This window comes from Oryctolagus cuniculus, chromosome 8 (assembly GCF_964237555.1).
Source record: "Oryctolagus cuniculus chromosome 8, mOryCun1.1, whole genome shotgun sequence".
In the NCBI taxonomy this organism is placed as follows: Eukaryota; Metazoa; Chordata; class Mammalia; order Lagomorpha; family Leporidae; genus Oryctolagus; species Oryctolagus cuniculus.
The window spans coordinates 51,733,121-51,755,631 of NC_091439.1; the positions used below are offsets into that span (position 1 = coordinate 51,733,121).

The following is a 22,511-nucleotide window of genomic DNA, read 5'->3' on the forward strand; positions in this document are numbered from 1 at the left end:
CAGAACATAAGAAATTCACACTTCCAAAATAAAATCAAAGATGTAAGAGTTCAAGCATAAAAGACTTCAAAATAGTTAAAACACCATCCTCAGTGTTGGCCTTTATGTTTGACTTTTTTTTTATTAAAATATCAACACAATGCTCATTTAGGAAGTGAATAGCTTTTCAAACAACTTCAGAAAATTGAAGAAATACCGAAGTATACATCTAAGAAGTCGTTGAATGTGAGACCTTGTTCTTAAATTCAGATTATTTGATTATTAATCAATGCCACAGTAGAGGAATAAAGGAAAAAGAAAGGCTACAACCAAAATCATGACAGCCTGTCCATTTACTAAATATTTGTGTTATGAATAGGAACAATAAACAATTCATGACCTTTGGGATGTTTACATCCATGCAAAAATCAATTTTTAATCAGAGATTATATTGCATGTTAATAAAAGTTCCAAATCTCTGATCTGTTTAAAAGTTCTTGATATAGTTAAAAAGTTTTGATTTCTTTCCTCATCTTTCTTTGTCATTAGTTAAGTTCCTAATTATCTTTAAGCTATCCTCATAGGTTTTACTCTTCTTTTTAGGCTTTTTTTTTATGACAGTCTTTCCTTAAGAATGCAAACATAGATTTTCTTGTGTTCTTACTCCTAAGAATCAATAAATCTAATGAATAGGGAGCAGAAGTAATTCAGGATATAAGACATCAAGAAAAAACTGACCAAGTGCTTTCCTCAAAAAAGCCTTTTCCATCTCCCATCTTCATTCGCACTGGGCCCAGGATAAACATCTTACAACAAAATTCTTAATATAACTAACAGTCTTGTAGGATCTGGCTTTTTCTCTCGGGCCTCTTCTCACACATTTATTTCTCCTTGATGTTTTAGCTTCCCAATTCCCCATTTCCCATAGGCTCTTGCATATATGATTTCATTTTCTCCTAGCACCCTTCACCTCTTCTCACCCCTGATTTGCATATCAATGCCTTCTTTCCTTATAGGGCTGTTCAGTCATCATTCCCCAGGTCTTCCTCCACCTCTTATTGTTATAGCCCTGACAAACATTAGGGAGCACATTTTGGATATCAAAAACTGAGTATGTGAGTGGTTACTTTTATCTTTTGCTATTGGCAATTTTATTTGGTGTTGTATATTTATGTTTGTTTTATTTTGTTATACTTTCCTTGAAGAATCATCATTTTCCTTCCCCATGATGTCATCTAGCATCACACTGTTGCGGAATGTGCCATGAGATGTGGGGTGAGAGTCTGACCACTACAATGCCATGTCAACAATTTACTGCCAGAGCAGCTTACCCCTCATTTTAACTCAGAAGGAGGGATAAAGAAAAATATTTATGTGAAATCTGAACAGAAACTGAAGGCCACCTTTGCCATTTACTTTTACAAGTCTTAGCAGACCACAGATTTAGTCCCTTTAAAACACAGTGATATTGGACTTGCATAGGCTTCTGAAGTGGTAAATGAGACATTTACCGAAGATTTCAGATTTGCTGACACTTTGTCATAATTCATTAGAATTTCATATAAAATGACAACTACCATCTACCCCCAAATAAAGTACAAAGAAAAAAATAAAGTATAAAGACAAAAAAAGTATAAAGACAAAATACAATGGTATTGATTTTGCTTCAAAAGTCGAAAAATTGCTTTATTCTATTCTAAATGAAAACACAGTATCTTGTCTTTTCAGATATGTACACATATGTGCTTGCATGTGTGTGTGGGGTGTGGGTGTGCTTACTTAGCAGACTATGATTTTTAATGTTGGAGTTCTACTGGAATAGGGGAGAGCAACACCTTTCTAGACAAAATTTTAAAGACATGAATTATAATTTCTCCTAGCATACTGGAGCCTGGAAAGTTGGAGAAAGTATATTTCCTTTAAGCTGGAGTGCTGAAGAACACTGATGTTCTTACAAATTGTTAGTTACCCAATACACTGACTTTCACAGTCATAAAGGTAACACAAATGTCCTGACTCTTTCTTATTCTTGTCCAAATTTAAGTTCCTGCTTTCATCTAAACTTCAGAACACTTATAATACAAACAGTAAGGTACCTACTATAACAAAAGCCAAGACCTTTATTAAGAAAGAAAAAAAAAAGTATGTATGGATTTGTGGAAAAAAGCCTGAAGATAAAACCTTTTTTGGGAATTGAACCATAGATCCATTTTTATACTGAGTGTGTGTGTGTGTGTGTGTGCGTGCTGTGCCACAGAACAGAGTGTTCCATTATGAGTTTTTGCTTTTGAGAGCCAAGGATGTCTCTAAAACCATATGGAAGCGATTCAGGGTGATGGGCATGCTGGCCAACCATGTAGGCTTTCTTCCTCTTCATAATCCAATTCAAATTGTGACAATGGGTTGGAGCCAAAAAAGAAAAGATTATTGGAAACTAAACCTAAAAAGGCAATAATTATTGCATACAGTAGGTGCATGCGCCCCCAAAATTCTGAGGGTGTAACCAATGGTGACACTTTTGCAACTGCCATTAATAGTCATGATCTGTGGAAATCTAAAAGGTAATAAAATAATAGCTTAATCACTTTTGAGTTGCTAATTGAAAAGCCTTTTTTTGGAATAACACTTTCAGGACTGAAAGAACAAAAAGTATTGATCATAGAACAAGCAAAAAGAATTAGAAAAATAGAAATTAATTTTCAGTAAAATGTGATATCAAGAATACGAAATGAGAGCGCCTTATTTGAAATTATTTTCCATTAAAATAAGCTGAAGAGAAAAAGATCTCTGCTTCTAGAGTCTACAAAAGAACTATAACAAAAAGAACTCCAAGAACAAATAAAAAGAATGTAGAGATGGGTAAGAAAAATGAATCAAAGAAAATAGCATAGAGCATACTTCAGAAATTATATTTCATTTTTAGACTTGTTAACAACTGTGTTTAGGTAAAGAATAGCCCAAGTGAATGAGCGGTTACAGGAAGCTGACAAGGCACCTGATCCCTGCATTCACTATTTGCCTGGCTGTTGTGACATGTTTTTGTTACCCTAGCAAGTCCACACTTAGACAAGCAGAGAGTTGATGGTGTTTAGCTCAGAGATTTGGCTCTTATGGGAGGTAAGCCAGGGTTTGGACTTCTCTAGAGGAGGCAGAAAGTGTAAAAGCAATTTAATTGAAAACTGTGAACTATGCTGATAATTACTTGCAAGGAAAGTGCCTGTCCATACCAAATAAACATGGGTTTGTGGATCCATCATTAATTGATGATAAAACCTTAGTTTTCATACTCGTGCCTTAAATTTCTCCGCACCTAAGGTCACAATAACCACTGCTAATCCATATAACTATAAAAAGAGAATAAAATTAAAATAACAAATTTAAGCACACATTAAAATTAGTCTTGGGGTGAGCATATAGCCAAGCTGTTGAGATGCTGATTAGGATGTCCACAATCTCTTAGGAATGCCTGGATTTGGCTTTGGATTCTGGCTCCGTGACCCAGCTTCCCACCAATGCAGACACAGGAAGGCAGCGCCTTTTTCTAATAAATTCACATTTTCCTAAAGGTTGAGCAGCTTTATTATGCACAACCTCTATAATTTTGCTTAGTTCTGTTATGTACAAACAATGCCTGATGTAGAATCTAGTTTTCTTTTTAGTTTTTAATTGTGGAGAATATACATAACCCAAACCAGTTTGCTTTGTGAAAACAAACAAAAAAAAAAATAGGAATTTTAATGTAACTTTGCTTTACCGTAGAGGTCACTCTCATTTAATGAATCTGTATTTAAAGAATATAATAAAGACCCAAATAAAAATATTCTCCTGTGGGAATTAAAAGTCATATTTTTGTAGAGAAATTTAAACAGGGGAAATATTAATGCCAGATTTTCTCAGTAGTAGTAGCAAAATCTTTCTTTTCAGATCCATAATGTTTACAGTTCATAAATAATACTGAGTGAAAAATTTCCACCTAAAACCTTTTGTATGCATTCACTCAAGAGAATCAACTTATTTGGACCTGAATAGAGTATAAGTTAGAACAAAAATAAATTCTAAAAATTATTCTTTGATGTCTGTAGAGAAAGTATAACTGTTATGGGAACTATAAGAAGCAATGCTACCTGAGAATGAAGTAAATAAACCATCTGAGTTTTAATTTGTTATTAATAAATCAATAATGTATACAATGCACTAGAGACAGTGCCAAGTAGTCACCATTATCACTTGTATTATTAGTAATATTAATGTCTACTGTTGGGAATGATTGGAATATGCAACAAAATGAATACTTATACATGAAGAGGACATGTATGTTTGGATTCCAATCATATATGAGCAATGTAGTGGGCAAAATCCTAAAACAACAAAAAAATGAGGAAAATATTATCTGCACTCAAATATCCAACTCTGAAGAAACTACATACATTAAACAATAAACCTGAGATGGGCAAATGTGAACAGACAAAAAAATCAAGAGGAAGTGCTACAAATAGTTAAAGGAACTCATGACTCAAAGAATACTTTAAAATACTTTCATGGTATTATTTCATTAATAACAACATGAAATTGGAACAATTTTTAAAAGTCATTTCTCTGAGTCAATTAGATTTGTGTGTTATAAAAGTAATCAAACAAATGCCTCATAACAGATGGACATCATTCCTACATCACTCAGGCCGAACTGTTTAAAGATGTTAAGGTACCTAGTCAAGATTTTCCACAAGAGCCTGTTTTTAGAAAGCAAGCAACCATTCTTGGAGCAAGTAACATTTGTTTAGTTACCCAAATTTGACTTCTGGCCCCATCATTCAACCAAAACAGTTTCCACTGTGGTCCTGATGAGACCTCCATGCCGCTGAATCCAAGAGTCCAAAGGACCAAGTCAGAGAGCTACATGGTCAGGGGCATTACTGAAAACCACATTTTTCATGATTATTATAACAATACATAATTCCATTTAAAATATTTGAATTGATCCTGCTGGTGTTCTGAACTCCTCACGAATTAAGGACATCGCTGACCAAATTTGGGCTCATGTCATGTGGAGATAAGCCTCACATGGCTCTCATAGTTTATGTAAAGAATGCAGAAAAATCAATAATGTGTACTTCTCCATAACATAAGGACTACAAAATCTTTATTGAACATTTATTCCTTGGAGCTTTTTGGAAAGTTTCTTACTTAAATCAAAAATAACTTTAGTGGCCCATTTCCAAATTCCTCAAAGGCAAAGTACTATGCAACTGCCAATGTTCTTATAATTTCAGACTACCCTGATTTTAGTGCCTTGAATGATATTCTTAGAAATATGCAGAAGGAGGTATATTTGAGTACAAAATCAGAATTTATGTTATACAATTAGGATTCCTACATTCTTTTTCTGGTTTCCAAAATAAATGACAGTCCAATTGCTGTAAACATGTCTTCCACTCATCAATCTGACACCCAGTATTATCACATAAAGAAATCAATACTTTATATAAGACAGAGCTGGGGGGTATCAATATGAGATAGGACTCAAATTATTCCTCAGTGTCACTAAAACGATATCTTCAGGGGTCTGTTTATATTCAGATGCAAAAAAATCAACCTGTATAAACAAACTCCTCTATTTTAATTTTAATCACTGAATCATAATATATTCTAAGTAAAAATATTTTTGTTAATTTGTTATGATGGCTACATAAATTCAATATATCAAATAATATCATAGGTCTTATCAAATGACTTATGTATTTAGAAAAATATACTAAAATTTGATTATTAGTTCATTTCACCCTATAATATAATCACAGTAAAAATCAGTTTGAAACTATTTGTCAGGATCCCTACAATGTAAATCTTAAATTGGGCAAATATTAAACAGCACAAGTAAGGACTGTTCTAAACTCTAAACCTTAACTTTTAAGATCTGTTACAGGGGCTGGCGCTCTGGTGTAGCAGGTAAAAGCCGTTGCCTGCAGTGCCGGCATCCCACCTGGGTGCCAGTTTGCATCCCGGCTGCTCCACTTCTGATCCAGCTCTATGCTATGGCCTGGGAAAGCAGTGGAAGATGGCCCAACTGCTTGGGTCCCTGAACCCATGTGGGAGACCTAGAAGAGGCTCCTGGCTCCTGGCTTTGGATCGGCAGAGCTCCAGCAGTTGCAGCCAATTGAGGAGTGAACCAGCAGATGGAAGACTTCTCTCTCTTTCTGCCTCTCCTCTCTCTGTGTAACTCTGACTTTCAAATAAATAAATAAATCTTAAAAAAAAATCTATTAGAATCTGGCATGATTATGACCAAGAGAAATGACTTTTTGACTCTGAATGAAAACAAACCACTGATTAAATGGTTTTAGCTTATTCTTGAAACTCTCCAAAGCATTTAAATTTCCAATAACCATTGTGAAATAACTGATAACATATATTTTAACACACATTTACTTTGCAGTATTTGTCACCTGTCAACTCTTATGACATCACTATTTTGTTAATCATTTTGAGAAAAGGAGCTATACTCTTAGGTATAAACAGCACCAATATAGGTGGATTTCCTGTCAAAGTAGAGAGACCCTTCTAGGAGCAATTGACTTTTTTTTAAAGATTTATTTATTGGAAAGGCAGAGTTACAGAGAGGCAGAAGCAGAGACACAGAGAGAGACAGATCTTCCATTCGCTGGTTTATTCCCCAGATGGCTACAAGGGCCAGAGCTGAGCCAATCTGAAGCCAGGAGCCTGGAGCCTCCTCTGGATCTCCCACATAGTTGCAGGGGCCCAAGGACTTGGGCCATCTTCTGTTTCTTTCCCAGGCCCATATGGGATGCTGGCACTGTAGGTGGCAGCTTTTAGTCACTATGCCACAGTGCCAGCCTTATAAGTATACCGTTGATTTAAACATGGAGTTGAAACTACATTTAGCAAATCTTTTCTTTTTAATATTTTTATTTATTTGAAAGTCAGAGTAAGGGGGAGAGGGAGGGTTAGAAGGGGAGAGACAGAGAAAGAGATAAAGGAGAGCAAAGGATCTTTTATCCACTGGTTCACCCCCAAAATGCTTGCAACAGTTGGGGCTGGGCCAGGCCAAAGCTATGAGTCAGGAACTCTATATAGGTGCCCCGTAGGAGTGAAAGGTACCGAAGTACCAGAGTCATAATTTGCTGACTCTCATGGTGCACATTAGCTGGAAGCTGGGTCAAAAGCACAGGTAATATTCAATTGTATGCACTCTAAAATGGGATAGGGATGTGACAAGTGGCAGCATGATACCTGCCTCAACACTCAGTGACTCTTACTACAACATCTCACACTCAAGCTTTCTCTCACATTCTCTAACGCAGTAGTTCTGCATCAACAGATGAGGTATCTCAGCTGATAATCACCTAAGGATTTATAAAAATGGAAATTCTCAGGTTCTACACCAAAACTGAACCAGAAACTCAATGGGCCCCAAAATATATTTCAACAATCCCTGCAGATGATCATGCTGCAGGCTAAGGGCTAAGAACCTCTGCACTAAAGCGAAAAGATGTTCTCCTGCTATAAACAAAAGTTTTCCACTTATTTCAGAGTAGAAGATGGAAGAAAGTTTTTAGAATTCCATTTAATAAAGCTTTTAGCTTAAGGCATATTTCAACATATTCTAAAACACTGATGCTTATTAAACTAAAATTTGGGTTGTAAGGAAGGAAATGTGACTAATTAAAATAATATGATTTATAGAGATAAAAGCAGATAGTACCTAATCCATCATAATTTCAACATAATTTCTAACCTATGCCTTAAATAATTTTTGGGTCTAGAAATTGTATCCTCTGTATAGCCAGAGCTATGCGTATGTGGGGAATGAATGAACAACACAGCTAATACATTTTTCTACACAATGACCTTCAAAGGCAAACTGGCAAAGTTATCCCAAAGAACAGAAAGGAGTTGGTTTATTTTGTCAATATCCCCACTTATGTGATCTGTGTTAGCAGAAAGGCTAAAGAAAAACATTAACAAAAACTAAAAGAAATGGATTTTATTATAAAGACAGCTCAACTCCTACATACAAAACAGATATCAAGAGAAAAGTGTTGAGCAAAACAATATTTTCTTCAACTTTCCATATTAAAAAGTTCAGGGTCAAGTTTATAGTATAATTTGATGAAATAATTGTTTAAAATTTTTGTTAATTTCATTTTAAGTCCATATGTATACTGGTTATTATTGTGTGCAACATTAGCCTGTGGAGGTTAAATTTTCCTGTCTCCCTAAGCATTTTAGTAAAGCCCATATTTGTAGTGCGAGTTAACCAAAATAGTATGATTCCCACCTTAAAGTAGATTTCTCACTGGAATGTTAATCATTTGAAAATTTTCTAAATTTAAGGAGAGAAAATATTTTTATAGAACAAGATGAAACTAGTATGAATAATTCATATTTCACAGATGTTGCTGTCATAATGAAAAAATCACTTTGTATTATTTTTTGAACTATATAAACACAATCATAGACTTACATTTATTAAGTGTTCAGTTATATTAAAGGGGAGATTATAATATGTCAAAAATAAGAAATTTCATCTCATAAGCTCATAAAATACTTGTCTAAAATAAGTGAAGGAGCATTTATAATAAACTTATCTGCCTAACAGCTAGTTAAACCCATTACATTAACTTCACAAACTATTCTAATTTATATGTATTTACATTAGATAATCTGAATGGAATACCTGAGACTGTGCATTAATATTGGCTCCTTCCTTAACAAGAACCTTCACAACTTCTGCTTGTCCAGCCAAAGATGCGATGTGAAGAGCAGTGTTTCCCTTCTGTTTGGGAGAAAGAGGAACCATTAAACATTTCCAAATTTTGCAAAAATCAAAACATGTTGGCATTTTCAACTTTGCTGGTTACTTCAACTAGTTAAAATCTGTCATTATATTAAGATTGCAGTGCACATTGCGGAAGCTATTTTTCACCATAACAAATCTGACCATTTCATATAATGTCTTTTTTTTATCATTCACAATACTTATGCAGTGAAAAGAGCCTAGAATGACGAAATTCTTTGTGAACAAAAATAAAATCAGTGATGCTTGTGATTGTGTATATATGATAATATTTCATGGGAGACTTGGTATTTCATCAACAACAACAAAAAATCCCGCCACAAGGAAATACTAACTTAAGAATAATGTTTACTGAAACATTGAGCTTATTTCACCTTGCAAGAAACCAATGGATTTTTAGGGGTAAAGAAAATGATTTTGCTTACAATTGTGTTTCCACACACTAGGGTGCATGATTGATGCTCATAATATTTTGGGAGTGAACAAAAAAATCAAATTTTACATGAATCATAAATTACCAATGATTTCTTCCATTCATTACATCAAATTTTATTGTACACATCACCAATCACCAGTGAAAACAATTTTAACCTATCAGGAAAATAAAATATAGGCTAAAAACTTAAAGACTAGCTGTGGTATCATTAAAATAAATAACATAAGAGCAAAAAATCTTTAGATTCCATGCCATTTCCCTTTCTATTACCAGATCTCTGTGGGATCATTAACCATTCAATTTGTATTTAGAGGACTGTTTCCTTCTTTTTAAGTGAGTTTTTTTTTTAGAAAGTTCTACAACAATGATCTATGATTAAAAGCAAATCCATTTTAAAATAGCAAGAGTTTAAAAAAAGGAGAAACAAAAATAATAATAAACACATAAGCAAACAAAAAGTGTTAGGTTTTGTGAAATGCAGTGTAAACAAATAAACTGATCTACATTCAAACTATTCTTTAAATATTTGTTCAACATTTATTTGATGTGCTCAAAGAAAGATCAATAAAAATGCTTTCTCTCTTTATGTCCAAAATAAGAAATTTATTGCATAAACTGAATTTATATTTTAAATTCCTTGGAATTGCTGAAGAGTTTTTTGTTGTTGTTGTTGTTGTTTTTTAATTTCTGCTGATATTGCTCTCTGGTATATTTTAGTATAAGCAGCACCAGTGAACATTTTGGTAGTTTTGTATGAGGTATTATAAATCTGGGCTAACTGGTCATATTTCTAGTTTATTTCCAAACTCTTTGTGTCCACTCCTGATTAGACTAATGCCCCCAGCCCAAAGCTGGAATGTCTGATTTCCCACGTCTGCATCTCCCAAGTCATATTCCACACCCCAGGCCTCATCAGCAAGCTGATTGGCTACTGTGTTTTTTCCTAACAAAATTTCACCTTCAAAAGATAAAGATTTGTCATCATTAACAGAATTTTCAAATTTTTCTGTTGTTGAGATGAATCCCCAACAGATTCAGAACCAGAAGAAGCATCAACAAGTGAGCAATAGTTTCTAGTATATCAAGTATATCAAGTATATCTTGTACATTTCTTTAAAAATGAGGCCTTTTTTTTTTACAAATACATATAATAGTGATGCAATCTAACTTTGCCCTAGAATTCCAACTCACAACTAAAAACCTCTTTTCCACTAGAAAATAAAGTCTTATGTTCTCAACAAAAATGAGTAAATACACTAAAAGATTTATCAATTTAACTGAAGCAGGAACATAACTTTTTCATTTCCATTGAGATGTTTACCAAACAATTTTTTAAAAATTAATCTTTAAGAAACAGGTGCTATTGTCTACAAAGTATTGTGTTAACCTAGAACCCTCTGTGAAACAAAGGAGAAAAGACAATATGCTAGAAAATAGGTGTATTGATTTCTTGAGCATCGTGATTGATAAGTTCCTAAATGAAGCAATTCAAACTCTATAAAGTTTAGTGGAAAGGATTTCAATTCTGTGCTGTTAAGAATCTTGGTGTTCCAGTAAACTTTTGAAATGCACAACTGGGAAAATGAGCTCTAAACCATTTCCTGTTTTCTAAGGAAGATAAATTCTACCAACAAGAATATTACCTTCGTGGCAGAATCCACAGAGGACCCTCTTCCCAGCAACTCCTGAACCAGTCCCACATGGCCTTCCTTGGCAGCCAGATGGAGAGCATTGAGTCCATTCTAAGAGAAGGAACAACAAAGCCTCAGAAGTGGAGTAATGAGGTTGACAGTGGATGATTTTGTTTTCAATTTGCATTAATTTGAATTTATGAAGTTTACAATGATTAATTCCCTTTTGATTCAAAGAAATAAAAAGATATTCATTAGAAACACAGACTTGATAACTTCATTTCAAGAATCTTTTTATTTGCACACAGAAATAGTAAAATACTTTCCAAAGAGTAAAATAGAAAGAGCAATTCTACATCATTTATTACACCAGCCAAAATAAAGTTGTCTAGTTTCTGGGACATAAATCTTACTTTTTAACAAATGAGTTTTTTTTTTTTAATTTAAAATTTATCTTACAGACTCTGATAGTGCTATAACATCTGGTTCCCATCTATCTAAATCTCTGAAAAATTAATTACTTACCATGGCATTGAATAAACTCAATTAGTTCATGCTATCTGTAGTGATCTACAATGGCATTCTTCACAAAAATAGGAAAAAATGGTCCTTAAAATTCATAAAAAATCACCAAAGTCCCCGAAATGCCACCGCAATCTGGGCAAAAAGAAAAAATCTAGAGGCATCACACTACCTGATTTCAAAATATATTACAAAGCTAGCACAATATTAGCATGGGCCAACTGAACAGAACAGAGTTCAGAAACAAATCCACCCATTTAAGGCCAACTGAGGTTTTGACAAAGATGCCAAGAACATAAGAGGAAAGAACAAAAAAATTTCAAAAAATAGTGCTGATAAATTCAGATGTTTACATGCAGAAAAATGAAGCTAGACCTCATCTCTCACCATATACAAAATCAACATAAAATGTATTAAAGACTTAAATGTGAATCCCAAGTTATGAAATTATTAGAAAAAAATAGATAAACACTTATGAAATTAATATGAACAAGGGACTTTTTTGGGTAAGACCTCTAAAATGTGGGTAACAAAGGTCAAAATAAACAAAAGGGATTGCATCAAATGAAAAAGCTTCTGTACAGCCAAATAAATAATCAACAGAATGCAAAGACAGCCTACAGAATGCCAGAAAATATTTGCAAACTACACAACTGATAAGGGGTTAATATTCAAATTACAGATGAACTCATTAGCAAAAGGAACTCATTAGCAAAAGAACAGAAATAATCTGAGTAAAAATTGGCACAAAATCTGAACAGACACTTCCCAAAGGAAGATACACAAGTGATCATCGGGTATGTGGATAATGTTCAACATTGTTAATCATCGAGGAAACGCAAACAAATCAGAGCCACAAGGAGATATCAACTCACTTTAGTTAGAATGGTTGCTATGAAAAAACACAAGAGGTAAGTGTTGGTGAGGATGTGGAGAAGGAAACCTTAACCATCATTGGTGAGAACGTTAATTAGTACAGCTGTTACAGAAAACAGTATGGAGGTTCCTACAAAAAATCAAAAATAGAACCACCTTTTTTAAAATGCTCAAGCTGACTTACCTCAAATGGTAGAGTTAGAAACATACCAGGGGATTCCAATTCAATCCCATCAAGGTGGCATGTACCAATGCCATCTCACTATTCCAAGTGATCAATTTCAGTCCACAATTGATCATAATGAAAGGACTAAGAGTCAAAGGGAGCACATAAACAAGTCTAGTACCTGCTAACACTAACCGATAGAATAAATAAAGGGGAGAGTGATCCAACATGGGAAGTGAGATACACAGCAGACCCATAGAATGGCAGATGTCCTAAATAGCACTCTGGCCTCAGAATCAGCCCTTAAGGCATGCGGATCCGGCTGAAAAGCCCATGAGAGTATTTCAGGCATGGAAAGCCAAGACACTCTGGCAAAAAAAAAAAAAAAAAAAACCTAAATGAAAGATCTCCGCGAGTGAGATCCCAGTGGAAAGAATGGGTCATCAAAGAAGGAGGTACCTTTCTCTGAAGGGAGGAGAGACTTCCACTATGACCATGGCCTTGTCTAAATATGATCAGAGTCAGTGAACTCAGGGGGCTTCCATAGCCTTGGTAGCTCATGACAAGAGCCTAGGGTGATTACTGAGACCATATAGAAGAGTGTCAATTTGTTAAGTCGACAACAGGAGTCACTGTGCACTTACTCCTCATGTAGGATCGTTGTCCTTAGTGTGCTGTACATTGAGATTTAATGCTATAACTAGTACTCAAACAGTATTTTTCACTTTATGTTTCCATGTGGGAGCAAACTGTTGAAATTTTTACTTAATGTATGCTAAACTGATCTTCTGTATATAAAGAGAATCGAAAATGAATCTTGATGTGTATGGAAGGGGAGAGGGAGTGGGAAAGGGAGGGTTGTGGGTGGGAGGGACGTTATGGGGGGGAAGCCATTGTAATCCATAAGCTGTACTTTGGAAATTTATATTCATTAAATAAAAGTTAAAAAAAATAGAACCACCTTACAATCTAATAATCCCACTAATGGTATATCTCCCAAAGAAATGAAATCAGTATGTTGAAGAGATATCTTCACTGCAGCCTATTCCCAAAGATAAGACATAGAACCAGCCAAGGGTCATCAATGATGAATGGATAAATATGCTACACACACACACACACACTCACAATGGAATACTATTCATCCACAAAAAAAGAATGAAATCCTGTCATTTGTAATAATATGGATGGACCTTGGGGAGACATTATGTTAAATAAAACAAGCCAGACAAAAAAAAATGAATGTGGCATGACTCTCACATATAGAATCTAAAAAGTTGATGTCCAACAATTAGAGTACAGCAGTGATTGTTGGAGGCTGGAGAGGATAAGGAAGATGGGGGAATACGGAGAAGATGGGCAATGGGTACACAGTCTGTTAGAAGTAAGATATATTGTTTGCACAGCAGGCTCAGTATGTTAACAATAAGGCATTAAGTATTTCAAAATAGCTACAGGAGAAAATCTTGAATGTTTTCACTAAAAAATCAATTATAAAAGTTTCCAGAAATGGATATGCTAATTACCCTGTTTTGGTCATTACAAAATGTATGCATGAATGGAAATATTGCACTATAGATCATAAATACATATAACTATTACGTGACAATTAAAAATAAAATAAAAAAGAATAAAATATTAAAAACATTTTAAAATGGTAAAATATGTATCTTGGGTAGAAGATGGGAAAGGGGAATGCTGCAGACACCGTTCTGGTTATAATCCTGTGAGATGACTTACTTCACCTAAGGAACCAGAGCAGTGCAAGAGAAGTTGTAAAAACTCCTGAGCGAAAACGTGACATGTCGACATTTGCCATATGCAACTCATCATTCAAACTGTAACAAAGTCTTTGCTGTAATTAAAAAACAATTTTGTTTTTGTTAAAGGTAATGGTGGTTGTTGTTTGGCCTTTAAGAGTGCATCTTTGTGGAGCCTTTCCATGAAGCTTGTGTACAGTAGAAAATAATGTCTGCACACTTTTAGGAGTTTATGAATTGTCTCTTCACTGATGTAGGATTACCTGTGTGATTGGTTATTTTGTTGTACATGTACAGAAAATTGCACAATTTGAGGTTTCAATCAAGTTGAATCACCTAATGCTTAGAAGGCATTCTAAGAGAAAACAAAATCAGTTTCAAAAATATCTGTCATTGACATGGTATATCCAAACAGACTAACTGTCGAATAGGTTTTTTTTTAAATTTTTTATTTATTTACTTATTTTTATTTTTTTGACAGGTAGAATTAGACAGTGAGAGATGGAGAGAGACACAGAGAGAAAGGTCTTCCTTCTGTTGGTTCACCCCTCAAATGGCCGCTACGGCCAGCACGCTGTGCCGATCCGAAGCCAGGAGCCAGGTGCTTCCTCCTGGTCTCCCATGGGATGCAGGGCCCAAGCACTTGGGCCATCATCCACTGCCTTCCCGGGCCACACCAGAGAGCTGGCCTGGAAGAGGAGCAACCAGGACAGAATCTGGTGCCCCAACAGGGACTAGAACCTGGGGTGCCGGCACTGCAGGTGGAGGATTAGCCTAGTGAGCTGCGGCGCTGGCCCAAATAGTTTTTATTTTTTTTACCTATAATTCATAAAAATGTAATGGCAATAATTCAAATATTATAAAATGCTGAATTATTGTGGCTCTGTTCTTAGAATTGTTGTTTTATATTAAACATGTTTGGGGGGTTACAATTACAGGATAATTCCTAGGAAAAATGAAATAACCATTAAAGGAGCAATGTTCCACTGTGGCTCTAAAAGTGTTGATGAATTATCTGAATCATCTAAGGAAGCTCCTATTCTTGAACCTGACAAAAGCGTTGAATTCTATATTTCAATTTGTCTTCTGAGAACACCTCCGAGGTTCATCAGGTTTCACCCTAGAGTATGGTGCTTTGGGTGAGATTCTTTTCTCACATATACTTAAAAATCCTGGCAGTCTCTACCATCAAGGTGCCCTTAACATGATAAAGCAAGGACGACCTTTCTTAGTCAATCTATTTTTCTTTGTAGAATTAGCAGTCTGTGAAGACTAAGAGTAGTAGTCCCTGTCTTCTAAGATCAATCTTCCATTTGGACCCCATTGTGTGAAATATTGATCAAAGTTTTCAAGTTTCTATACAACAAACTGCTTTTGATAAGATTTGTCAATCTGAGTTTACAAAGCCTGATGCTTTTCAGAGTAATGAAAATTTTTTCTAAGGTACATAAACAGATATTGCAGGAACTGTATTATAAGGGACCACTGTGGATTCTGGGTGGACAGATATAATTTACACAGTGTCAGGGATGTGCTGTATTTGGACTCCCCAGTAACTATTGTCTTTGATACCATAATTGTATACTGTTTGTCACTGGGGAGATAAGGCAGCCATGTGATTATAGTTTCACCAGGCATCTGTTAAAACCAAGGTGGTAATCACAAACATCACACTAGTAAGTTACTTTTATTTTCACATCTGAGAAAGATACAGAGATTTCAAACACACATATTTAAAACTTTAATGCTTTAATATTTACCTAGATACTTGCCACCCTTCCCTCCTTCCTGCCCACACCCCAACCCTTCTCTCTCCTCCCTCTCCTATTTCCATTCTTAATTTTTGCAAAGATCTATTTTCAGTTTACTTTATACTCATAAGTTTATCCCTACATTAAGTAAAGAGTTCAACAAATAGGATTAAGAAAAAAACATTTTTCCTCAACAGTAGAGCCAAGGGCTATAAAAAAATCATCAAATCTCAAAATGTTTATTTCACTCCAATACATTACATTTTAGATACTCTATTAGTTACCCCAGATCAGGGAAAACATATGATAGCTGTCTTTTTAGGACTGGCTTATCTCACTAAATATAATGGTTTCTAATTGCATCCATTTTGTTGCAAAAGACAGGATTTCATATTTTTATAAAGATTTATTTATTTATTTGAAAATCAGAGTTACACAGAGAGAGGGGAGGCAGAGAGAGAGAGAGAGAGGTCTTCCATCTGCTGGTTCACTCCACAACTGGCCGCAACCAGGAGCCAGGAGCTTCTTCTGGGTCTCCCATGTGGGTGCAGGGGCCCAAGGTCTTGGGCCATCTTCTACTGCTTTCCCAGGCCATAGCAGAGAGCTAGACTGGAAGTAGAGCAGCTGGGTCTCGAACCGGTGCCCATATGGGATGCCAGCGATTCAGGCCAGGGTGTTAACCCACTGCGCCATAGCACTGGCCCCACTTTTTTCTTCTTTTTATAGCTGTGTAGTACTCTTTAGTGTATATATACCACAATTTCTTTATCCAGTCATCAGCTGATGCATATCTGGGTTGATTCCATATCTTAGCTATTGTGAAATGAGCTGCAATGAACATGGGGGTACAGATAACTCATATGCTGATATTTTTTGTTTGGGTAAATTCCCCGGAGTGGAATGGTTGGGTCATATGGTAGGTCTATATTCAGATTTCTGAGCTATCTCCACACTGTCTTCAACAGTGGCTGCACCAGTTTACATTCCCAAAATGAGTGGATTAGGGTACCTTTTTCCTCACATCTTTGCCAGCATTTGTTGTTTGTTGATTTCTGTATGACAGCCATTCTAACTGGGTGAGGTGAAACCTTATTGTGGTTTTGATTTGCATTTCTCTGATGGCTAGTGATCCTAAGCATTTTTTCAATTGTCTGTTGGCCATTTGAATTTCCTCCATTGAAAAAATGCCTGTTCAAGTCCTTTGCCCACTTTTTAACTGGATTGTTATGACATTTTAAACAGAACTAGAAAAAAAAAATTCTAAATTTTGACTGGAACCACAAAAGACCTGAAATAGCCAAACTAATATTGAGTAAAAAGGAACAAAGCAAGAGGCATTACACTAGCTGCCTTTAAACTATATTACAAAGCTACAGTAATTAATACAGCATAGTACTGGCACAAAAACAGAACCACAGGTTGTAAGCTCAGGTCAATGTCTCAAATTCCTATAGAGTAGATTTTTCAGAGCACTAGACTTTTTTTGTATCAATAAGCATTGGTATTTTTTTTAAATCATTATAGGTAAAAAAGACTGTCTCAAATAGAACAGTCAACACAATCTAAAACCTTATGAAATCCAAGTATATTCTTAAATTAATCAGTTAGGAGACATTTCCTCAGGAGGACTCAAATGCCAAAGTACTGATCTTTGTTGCCTGCAGAATTTTCTCTTCATGAATTCAAAACATCACCTACATTTTTTCTTATAAAAGGAGACCCGTTAAATGCCCAGAAGAGGTCAGAACATTTCTTCAACAATTGGCTTAGTTTCTTTTTCATTAATTACAAAGCGGAGGCTCCAAATATCAAAAAGAATTATCAGAAAAAAAATTTTTTTGGGATGCACCAATAGCCCACCATAGATCATTGCAAGTCTCATGCTCACACTAGCATTACAGAAACCTTGAGGCTATGCCTCAGGGGCCTTCAGAAGGTTGGAAGGGGGGCACAGAGGGAAGAAGAGAAGCATCAATACTGTCTTAGAATTGTATCTATGAATGACATAGAATCTGTTCTTTGTATTTATATCACACTAACATGAAAATTGATGAGAATCCTGCTGTAGTAATTATGCATTTGTTGTGACCTGAGAATCTAATGTATTAAGACATGCCTCGGGGCCGGCACTGTGGCATAGTGTGTAAAGCCGCCGCCCTCAGTGCCTTCATCTCATTTGGGTGCCAGTTCGAGTCCTGGCTGCTCCACTTCCAATCCAGCTCTCTCTTATTACCTCGAAAAGCAGTAGAAGATGGCCCAAGTCCTTGGGCCCTGCACCCACATGGGAGATCCAGAAGAAGCTCCTGGCTCCTGGCTTCGGACCAGCAGAGCTCCAGCCTTTGTGGCCATCTGGGGAGTGAACCAGCGGATGGAAGACCTCTCTCTCTCTCTGCCTCTCCTTCTCTCTCTGTGTAACTGACTTTCAATTAAACAAGTAAATCTTTTTAAAAAATGCCTTAACATTTTTTTTTAATTTTTAAAAAAAGAACATTCGAGGAAAAACAGAATTAAAAAATAATGTGGGCCGGCGCCACGGCTCACTAGGCTAATCCTCCGCCGTGTGGCGCCCGCACACCGGGTTCTAGTCCCGGTCGGGGCGCTGGATTCTGTCCTGGTTGCCCCTCTTCCAGGCCAGCTCTCTGCTGTGGCCAGGGAGTGCAGTGGAGGATGGCCCAAGTGCTTGGGCCCTGCACCCCATGGGAGACCAGGAGAAGCACCTGGCTCCTGCCATTGGATCAGCGTGATGCGCCGGCTGCAGCGTGCCAGCCGCGGTGGCCATTGGAGGGTGAACCAACGGCAAAAAAAAGGAAGACCTTTCTCTCTGTCTCTCTCTCTCACTGTCCACTCTGCCTGTCAAAAAATAAATAAATAAAAATAAATAATGTGAATATTCCATGAACTGTTTTGTAGACCCCTGTTACATTCTGGATTCAATTTTTATTTTTATTTGTTTGAAAGGCAAAGAGACACTTCTATTTTCTGTCCCTGAAGTTGTGATTAAATGCCATCAGCTAAATGGAACACTTTTGAGTCTAATATATATTGTTTATTTGGGCTAACAAAAGTACTGATTCATTCAGAAACTTGATTCCAATGAAACCTAGGAAGCAAATGGATAAAATAAACCTGGTTTATTAGCAGTCACCCTTATCCCTAATTCAAAGAGTAGCTCTTTTACTCCTGAAAGTTTACTCACCAAATTTAAATGCCATTTCTACATAGGCACATTTTTTTTTTTTTGAGAGGCAGAGTGGACAGTGAGAGAGAGAGACAGAGAGAAAGGTCTTCCTTCCATTGGTTGACCCCCAAAATGACCGCTATGGCCAGCGCTGCACCAATCCTAAGCCAGGAGCCAGGTACTTATCTTGGTCTCCCATGGGGTGCAGGGCCCAAGCACTTGGGCCATCCTCCACTGCACTCCCTGGCCACAGCAGAGAGCTGGCCTGGAAGAGGGGCAACTGGGACAGAATCCGGCACCCCAACCGGGACTAGAACCCGGTGTGCCGGCGCCGCGGACAGAGGATTAGCCTATTGAGCCGTGATGCCAGCCGGCACATTTCTTTGGTTAAGCTATTTTTATGAGAAATTATAGAGAACTTCTGCAGTAGTTGACCACAGTGAGCAGCCTGATGATGCCCGGCATCATGGCAGGGGCACAGGGAACTGCAGGCTGGGTGGCCTCACAGCTGCAGTGCTTGCAGGCAGGACAAGACCTCAAGGAAGCGTTTGGAGACAGTGAAATGACTCTGTAAGAAACAGGTATGATGCCGCCAATGCTGTGGTGTACCTGGTGGGGCTGCCGCCTGCAGTGCCGGCATCCATGTGGGCACCAGTTTTTGTCCCAGCTGCTCCACTTTCTATCCAGCTCTCTGCTATGGCCTGGGAAAACAGTGGAAGATGGCCCGAGCCCTTGGGCCCCTGCACCCGTGTGGGATATCTGGAAGAAGCTCCTGGCTCCTGGCTTTGGATCAGCTCAGCCCCGGCTGTTGCAGCCATCTGGGGAGTGAATCAGCGGATGGAAGACCTCTCTGGCTCTCTCTGCCTCTGCCTTGCTGTAACTCAGTCTTTCAAAAATAAATCTTCAAAAAAATTTTTTAAAAAAAGAAACAGGTATGTTTCATGCACAGGAATGGCACCAAGGAGGATGAAGCTAGACCCCAGACTGCCAAGAAGGAGCCCTGTGGATAAGGCGGAGAGAGTGTGCTTTAAGGTTTCAGACCCCATTTTAAGCGTTTAGTTGCATTAATTCATTTGACCTTGAATTGAACATTGTGAGTAATGAACTACCTGGTGATTCTAACTCAAAAGCTGCATTCTAACCAACCATACCAACAAAAACAGCAATATGTGGGCACTGTCTTATAAACCCTATTTCACTGCTTTATAATCCTGTTTCACTGACTTCATGATAAACTTCTCATTATCTCTATTTGCTATGCTGTAAAACAGAGTATACCTCAATACCTGAAAACTAACTTTTTAGGCTTCTTGACATATAATGTCCAAATGTGTCAAAAATTAGACAGGAACATAAGAATGAATATTGGAATGTTTTGGTGGCATACAGGAAGGAAGCTAGGGAGGTTTATTCCTAAAATTTCTTCTAGTAATAAAATTCCATGGTCTAAGAGCAACAACACTGATGAGAGAAGTTTCAGAAATTTCTATATATTTTCCAAAGGACAAGGTCTTATCTCTGTATACTTACCACTGATTCATCTAATATTCCAATAAACTTGTCTTAAAAGAGGGCATTAACAACCAGCATTTGCTCCCTGTAACACAGATTTTATCAAGAGTGGCAATCAGGAAAGAAGGTGTGGATCAAACAGTAACCTTTCAACAAAGTGAGAGAGTTATCTACGAGGGCAGCCTGAAGTGGTCATGCTTCCAGAGACAAAGGATGAGATCCAAGTGGAAGAGGGAGGGAGTGGCAGAAACTAATCAGCCAAATTTAATATGCTGGAGTCTAAAAGGATTTGTGAAAAAAGAGGAGGGAGACATTAAATAACAAAGTTTGCTCCAGGAGTCTTCAAAATGAGACATTATTACTCTGTTTTCTGTCATAAAATGATGCCTGTGAATTGTACTTTGTATAAATTTTTCGGTTTGTCTGAGATACACAAGTTGGCCTAGTCATTTCATTTTCTGAGAGATCAGAAAATTTTGTTATTTTCACAAATGTATTATATTTGTGTATTTCCTGTTAATCTTCCCTACTAGGCTTCTCACGGACAGTAATCAAATCCTATTCACATTGGTAACCGCTACAGCTGATACAGCACTGGGCCAAAGCAAAGGGTTAATTTAGTGATGTTTGTGCAATGATGAACTAAAGAATTATGGGTATAGAATGATGGTTAAACAGGTTTGCTTAAGTCATCCCATTACTCTACATTTTGTCAGTAGATGTAGTAAGCCCGTGGACAAGTCAGGTACTTTGGAAACAAAACCAGGAGAATTTCTCTCCCTGAAGCTGAAGCTGATTACCATTAGCACATGTGAGAGGAAATTAGACTCTGAACAAGAACTTATTCTAACATGGCCTTGCTTATCTGGAATCCCTGGATATATCCTAATGATCTCAGAGTTCTAGAAAAAATTTTTTATTTTGCATTTTTATTAATAGAAGTGCATACCAGATAATAACATTTAATGAAGTGTCACCTATTAACCTCTTGTTCACCATTATGACTGTGTTGATTTCAATGGATCACTTAAAGTTAACATCCAGAATTTAATGCAGCATTTCTACAGCAAAGGCACATAAATGTACTTTTAGGGGCACACACACAAAAAAAGTCTCCCTCTCTCAGCAGTAGAAATAGTGCCTTTGGACATGATTTGTAAACAAAATTTGATAAAATTTGTGTCACTCCATCTGGAAAGCAAAGTGGATGCTTCCAGAGGCCTGTTTGGAACCTTTCTAAGCACTACAAGATTTACTTTATCGCACTGAGCTTCAAAATTTATCTAAAAGAAATCATGACAATTTTGGTTAAGAATTTTTTTGCAAAATATCAGGAGTAAACTTGTTAACTTGTTATTAATTTCCCACAATGTAGAAATTAATAACAAAATGTCCACCCAGCTAATCTAGTATAGTAAAACAATAATTTGTAAATATTCCACTTTTGTTAATTAATTTCTAACTACAAACATTAAAACCACGATTTGATCTCCTAAGTGATTGTATGTATTATATATATCATGTGTAGCTCCATACTTCTTTGAGGTAGAGAATTATGTTGTGAATATTATATATACTGAAATGGGAAGATAAAGACATATATAAGTGAAGATTATATAGAATGTGAAGAAACATATGATAACCAGCTGGCGCCGCGGCTCACTAGGCTAATCCTCCGCCGGCAGTGCCGGCACCCTGGGTTCTAGTCCCGGTCGGGGCACTGGATTCTGTCCCGGTTGCTCCTCTTCCAGGCCAGCTCTCTGCTGTGGCCCGGGCGTGCAGCGGAGGATGGCCCAGGTCCTTGGGCCCCGCAGCCGCATGGGAGTCCAGGAGAAGCACCTGGCTCCTGGCTTCAGATCAGTGCAGCACACGAGCTGCAGCGCAC

At 36.9% G+C, this 22,511-nt stretch overlaps 1 protein-coding gene across 50 annotated transcripts in view; it reads right to left on the reverse strand.

Annotated features, from left to right (window-relative positions):
* The window catches only part of ANK2 (ankyrin 2), a 677,994-nt gene that overhangs the window by 168,457 nt on the left and 487,026 nt on the right, over window positions 1–22,511 (reverse strand). For all 50 annotated transcript variants that reach the window (XM_070047718.1, XM_070047717.1, XM_070047713.1 and 47 more), the window contains 2 exons: window positions 10,874–10,972; window positions 8,675–8,773 (listed from right to left, as the gene is read on the reverse strand). In XM_070047718.1, the coding sequence (XP_069903819.1) occupies window positions 8,675–8,773; window positions 10,874–10,972 (198 nt within the window). The remainder of the gene's footprint in view (window positions 1–8,674; window positions 8,774–10,873; window positions 10,973–22,511) is intronic.